Here is a 6,346-nt window from a genome sequence, read left to right on the forward strand (position 1 = left end):
CCAAATTATGAAACGACCTCGTTATGCATCACATTTGTCTTGGTTGGACAAAGGATCGTCCACTTAACAATGTAACCAATTAGTTTGCTCAAACAGAGAAAAATAATGTCACCAATTAAGAGAAAAAGCATGTTTCTTGAAACAAAATCATTTATTTTTGTGGTCAATCCAAATTTACACAAGTGATAAAAGGGAGAAAAGCCATTAAAATAGGCATTAAACGTTAAAAATTTGTGGTCACTTCGGAAGTGTTAAAAGTACATTGAACTACTTTTCAGCCCACTCCTGTTGTCTGTTCCTTTGCCCCCCCTCAAATTCTATAAATGCACAAACTCAATGCCATGATTCACGTATAGGCAGCCTAACAAGAGATATTTCATCGTCATTCAGTTTCTGTGTCTGCAGTCAAACACAGGACCAGTTTCTGCATCCATCCACCACCTCCAAATCACCCTGTTTCATATCCCTTGCAGGTACATTTAACCTTGTTCCTTTGTCTCTCTCTCATCTTTTTCTCCTCCTTCTGTTCAATGATTGCTTCTGCATGTACAGATATTCTCTAGGCTCTTTACCCCATGTTTAGATTGTTTTGATGCCTTTATCTATTAAAATATAATACCCATTTCAACAATCTGTGTAGGTGGACCACAGGATCTGAAAGAGGACATCTGAAGGAGCTCCGAAGGCTGTAGATCTTAGGACAAAGAGTCTTATATTGCTTGTTGGAAGTTGGTTAAGGTCATAGTAAGTAAGGGACACAATGGTTGCAGGCAAAGGTGCCAAAGGCCTTCTTACAGGAAAATCCTCCACCCCTGCCCCTGCTTCTGCAAATAATGGTAATAAGTCTAATGGTAATGACAAGGGTGATAAGAAGAAGCCCATCTCTCGCTCATCTCGTGCAGGCCTCCAGGTTTATACTTCTTTTCACTGCTTATCCTGCTTCCTGTTGCTACTGGGTCATTAATAAGTTTAAGTATATGCATGCTAAGGTTATTGATTCTTTTTTCAAGGATGCTCCTCTTTTCTAGCTTGTAGATAATTCCATGTTATCTGTAAGCCTTTCTTGGTTCATTGTCTAGCCCTGTAGACCTCCACCTGTGGGTCGTCCTTTCTTGAAACTCCACGGTATGATTAGTCCATGAAACTGTTTTTCATGGTGAAAAGGCTAAAGGTCTTTTCTCTGAAACCCAGGAAAGTTGATGCTTTTTTTCATGTGGGTAACATAAAAAGGCCTTATGGTTGACAGAGCATTTCAGGCTTAGACCTGTCCTGTTTGCATGGGAAATTAGTCTGTAGCGTGTACTGGTAAGGCTTTCAGAAATTAATGCTCTGCGAGTCTGCACATAAGAGGTCTTCCTTGTATGTATTTTTGTGCATTTATTCTTACTAAGCTGCGTCGTGAGGCTCTCAAAAAACCTCTTTTGTTTTATTGTCATTTTCAGTAAGTTTTCCCTTACATACAGATCTTCTCTTGTTGCTCACGTTTCCTGTATTATTTCATCTTTTGCCACCCTGGTAAAAGTCACTGCCTTGTACCGTTGGGATTCATTTTACATGAAGTATTCTTCAATGAATTCCTTCCTTCTTTTCATGTAAGCCCCTGCTAAATTCAATGTTGCTCGGAAAGCAGGGTGACGACATACCCTTGCCTTGAAAAGTTTCAAATATGTCCAGATTTTTGGATTTCCTTATAAGAATGCATGGTTTTAGTAAAGCTTGAGTTGAAGAATCTACCCACTTTTGGTATATGTTGAATTTTGCTGAGACTAGCTTTTATTTATTTCTTCCCTATTATTTTTATATTATTTTCTTTATTTCTGATGCCTTTCGTGTCACTCTTGTGATTTTATTAAGATTGAGATCTTTAAAAATTATATCACTGTAATCTTCCCGTGTTAGTTTCAACTTTGATTATATGCCATCAAGCATACTGATCCTTGTGCACTTTCAGCTCTGTTTTTCTTTTGGCAAATGTAACATTGATTTAAGAAAAAATGGAACAGAAGATCTCAATCTTAATGTTACTTTACCTCATAGGTAATCTTGAGGTGATTTGATTTGTAGCTAGGAAGAAAAATAGGTCTAACTTCCTTAATTAGTTGTCATATGGAAGCGAGTGTTCTTTAACTGGGCTTGCCTTGATTGTTGCAATCATGGTCGCCAGTAAACTCCACAGAGCCTAGACAGACAAGGATTGGGCCTTGGAACTACATTTATATGTTATATATCTGCAACCTTATTCAGTTACTCGCCCATCCTGATGTCAATGGCATCTTTGTCCCTGTTGCGCTGCCCATACCTCACATATCCAGGAACTGTGGCTGTAACTGGCCTAACATATGAAAGTCTCCACCTTTTTAGAATCTGTTGGGACAATTCCATCTGTGTCAGCATGTAGAGTGCTTAGATCAATTCACATGCATGGCTATCATCTTTATCCACCATTAGAGGGTGCTGTAGTAAGATATCTGTACTGTTGTCCTTGAAAATGTTGAGAGGCATCCCATGCTGCAGTCTAAAGATATTATTTTCTTGGATGGTACACGACTGGATTATACTTTCCAATACAAAATGGATACAGTCCTTGCATTCATTAAGCAGAAGCAAACTGAACCTATAACAGTTTCATGGTTTGTTTGTGCTGTTCAGAATTGATGCAAGAGCATGCTTATGAGATCAGTGTAGATTTCCATGCCCCTTTGAAATTTCCGATGTTGGTATAGGTTTGTATGAAAGTTTAGATTTGAATATCAACGATTAGTGTTAAGATCAAACCTCTCTGTTTCAACAATGTATGAATTATTTCTGAAAAATTATCATGCAATCTTGACCATTCATTACGGGAGAGGATTCATTAATGAGCATGTTTTAATAGCTGTGATAGTATTTGCTGATTTAAGGTCTAATATTTTTAATAATATAGCATTAGTAGTAAGGATTTTTAAAATTGTTATTATAGATCATAAACACTCATAATTGAATGAAATATATTCTTTAGTTCTAAAAAGTGACAAATCATGTTATACTACATCAGCACATCATTAAAACATGACTTAATGCACAACTACAATTCTAACTTCTTTTGGGGGACTTTTGGACACCACATCAAAAAGCATATTGATGTGGCCTCATATTTGATGACGTGGACCCGAAACCTTAAGTAAGCTGTTGTAAAAAACAAGGAGCGATTTGAAATTGTCATGTAAGATTTTGAGAAGTGCAAAATTAAGATGCTCAACTACTGGATCCTCTCCCTTAACACATTGAACAATTGAACCTTTGTTTTCCTTGCTTTCTAAAAGACTCTTGCTCAACTCAGCAATCCTCAGTGTGCTGATGAATGGTCTTGGGGTTTATGATGATCTAGAAAGTTCTATGCATGTCAGGATGAACTTAGCAAGCGTAGTCATTCTTGAAAAAATCAGTCATCTTTCATAATCTCTGCAATTAAGGTATACTGATGAAGCTCTGCACTTTTAATTTCCACTGTCTATTGTCTTCTATGGTGTTTGGTTACATACTTGTCTTCATTACTAATAGACAAGCTGCATGGATGGTATAGAGTCATAGACTATAATATGATTATACATGCCATTCTCTTTGGCTGAGAGTTGTGGTTCTAGAAACAGCTTATCCATATTGTCCCTGAGAAGCGAAGCAATCATGTGCAAGAGCATTGTAAAGCTGTTGTTATAGACAATATTTTACGAGTTTTCATAAGCAAATGTTCACTTGCAAACTGGAAAGCATTAGTCAGTTAAACTGATTTTATGCTTGATCTGAGACGAACATTCAGTAGATGTTTTATTAGGTTATCTACTGGGTGCATCATTTGAGGAGAAACAGCTAGCTAGCTAGTTTACTAGCTGTCAAAAGTTTCTGTAGGATCCTGAGCTTTCTTATTTGGCAGACATGCACAAGCTATGGAAAATATGTCTACTGTTTGTATAAACAAGTAATCATTTTTATGTACTAATGTTTTGAGAAATGATTTTATTGGGAATGCACTGTTATCTTAATTATGTTGAATAAGTCACTTCATGCCCAATTAAAAATTTCTGTAGCCTCCAGGGGGAAAAGTTCTTTTCATCTGCCACCCTAACAGGATCTCTCTTGAAGCCCTGGAGTCATGCATACATCCCTGGATGAATACCATTAAACAGGATATATTCCATCTTTTATTATTAATTAATTTCCTTTCCTTTTTGCCTATTACAGTGTCCTGAAGTTTTCATCCATGGTGTGCATTTCTAAATTGTGTCACCGTATTCTCCATTTAATTTCTCTGTCAATGTAAACCCTTTTAGACTTGATGTGTATTGAATGATACTGCTTTTCAAATAGAATAAATGCATTTGTTGGAAGCTCCAAATTTTAAGGATATATAGAATTGTTGAGGCATCAATACAGTTCCTATGATTGCATTGTTTGTTTCTTATGCAGTTTCCTGTGGGGCGTATCCACCGTGTGTTAAAATCTAGAGTGTCTGCAAATGGGAGGGTAGGAGCAACGGCAGCAGTATATTCAGCAGCCATATTGGAGTACCTGACAGCAGAAGTTCTGGAACTGGCAGGAAATGCGAGTAAAGATCTCAAAGTGAAACGTATCACTCCTAGGCATCTGCAGCTTGCTATCAGGGGAGATGAAGAGCTTGACACTTTGATCAAGGGTACCATAGCAGGTGGAGGTGTTATACCTCATATTCACAAATCACTTATTAACAAATCCACCAAGAAAGATTAGCTTTTTTTACTTTGGGTATTGTTTACCACCAAGAAAGATTAGCTTTTTGTACTTTGAGTAGTGTTTAACCTTTCATTATGAAACTTTAAAGAGTCATGGGATTGATACTGGTTATTTCAAGACTGGTGTATTCCAGCTCCCTTTTTTTGTAATATGGCTTAACTTTGATTAGTTATTGTCACTTGATTTCACTATTTTGTGTGACATTGAATGATAATCTCATTTGCTGAATTCACAGAGCCTGTCCAGATGGTTTTGATAAGTCAATTCAAATTTCTCTTAAATTTGTCAATTTAAATTCTCCTTAGCACGGTCCTCCAAAAAGCCACAATGGTCTTTAAATCCCATACATGCTTTTTGAAGAAAAAGAATTCAAAAAACGATATATTATTGTATTGTAAATTTTTATATGATAATTTTTTTTTGGTTGATAATAAACAGAGTCGGGATAATATATTGATTTTAAAGAAAATTTACAGAAGAAACCAAAGATTTCTACAATGACTCAATAAGACATAAAACTTGTGGATATAAAATTATGTTCATGAACATGCACAGAAGAAAAAAACTGAAGTATTGATATTAATATAGATTTTTATATGATATTGAAATATGGTTGCTTAAAAGAAAAAACTGTTTTTATAAACACCTAAGTGATATCAAACTCAAATCTTCTATAACATTAAAAATAAATAAATAAAATCTTTAACTCCCAACCAAAAAAAAAGAAAAGAAAAATAATCAAACCACCAATGCTGTGTGTAAATCTCTGGGTTAGGATGAATACGGCATGCTCCCCGCCCCCTCTCTAAATAGGAATCAAAATGAAATTCAGACGTGAATCAAAGTTTCCACAACTTCGATGACACCCGTTTGCTAGTCTTCCCTTAACCTCTCTTTGTAAGCATTGGTTGACATCTATTATTCAGTCTATTAAATCAAATCTGGGTGAGGCATTTGTCAAAGAATTTGGTGCTTTCCATAAACTTGCTAATTGTGATAGATCCACATACTGTGTTCCGAAATTCCCATTTTTGCACACAATTAGAGGTAGATGGGAAAGTGTGCCGATTTTGTTTGACTTTTGCTATAAATCTTGTAGGATAGCCAGCGGTTATTGATGTCCGTGACAAGGCATCTCAGTTAAAACATGCAATTTACGGGTCAATATATATAGAATTATTGGAAATAAGTTACATTTGGAATTCAAATAAAAAATGAATTTTTTTTAAAAGGTTCAGTAGTTCAATGATAGAGTATTCCAGCAGTAGATGGAAGTTTTTAGGTGACCCATGAAAAATTCATTATAGTATATCATAGTCAGATTAAATTAAGAGTATCATAATCAGATCAATTTAGGAGTTCAAACAGTCTATAGAATGGCTTAAAGGTGGGTGTTGGAAATAAGCCACACCTGGATCAAAGATAGACTGGTCCTAAAAAGACCAGTAGCTCAGTAATAGAGTACTCCAGCAACAAATAGAAGGTCCTAGGTATGAGTCTTAGCTGGTCCATGAAAAACTTAACTATAATTTTATGCTTTGTTCCAAAGTTTTTCATTTTAGTTCAACTGACAGAATATTTGTTGTGAGTTTTACTGTAA

At 35.8% G+C, this 6,346-nt stretch overlaps 1 protein-coding gene across 2 annotated transcripts; it reads left to right on the forward strand.

The window, feature by feature from the left end:
* Positions 1-259: 259 nt before the first annotated feature.
* On the forward strand, positions 260-4,974 carry LOC131028990 (probable histone H2A variant 1). 2 transcript variants are annotated; one of them, XM_057959368.2, is made up of 3 exons: positions 260-473; positions 652-910; positions 4,444-4,974. In XM_057959368.2, the coding sequence occupies exons 2-3, from the start codon at positions 761-763 to the stop codon at positions 4,741-4,743; spliced, it is 450 nt and encodes a 149-aa protein (XP_057815351.1). In that variant the 5' UTR covers positions 260-473; positions 652-760; the 3' UTR covers positions 4,744-4,974. The 2 variants fall into 2 exon arrangements, with proteins under 2 accessions (XP_057815351.1, XP_057815350.1); XM_057959367.2 differs by having other exon boundaries at positions 261-473; positions 641-910.
* Positions 4,975-6,346: the final 1,372 nt, after the last annotated feature.

The sequence above is a fragment of the Cryptomeria japonica genome, chromosome 10, assembly GCF_030272615.1.
Source record: "Cryptomeria japonica chromosome 10, Sugi_1.0, whole genome shotgun sequence".
NCBI classification, from domain to species: domain Eukaryota; kingdom Viridiplantae; phylum Streptophyta; class Pinopsida; order Cupressales; family Cupressaceae; genus Cryptomeria; species Cryptomeria japonica.

Coding starts and splice junctions, on each gene's coding strand:
- LOC131028990 (XM_057959368.2), top strand. CDS start 761: ATGGTTGCAGGCAAAGGTGCCAAAGGCCTTCTTACAGGAAAATCCTCC. Junction 911..4,443: donor CATCTCGTGCAGGCCTCCAG/GTTTATACTTCT, acceptor TTTCTTATGCAG/TTTCCTGTGGGGCGTATCCA.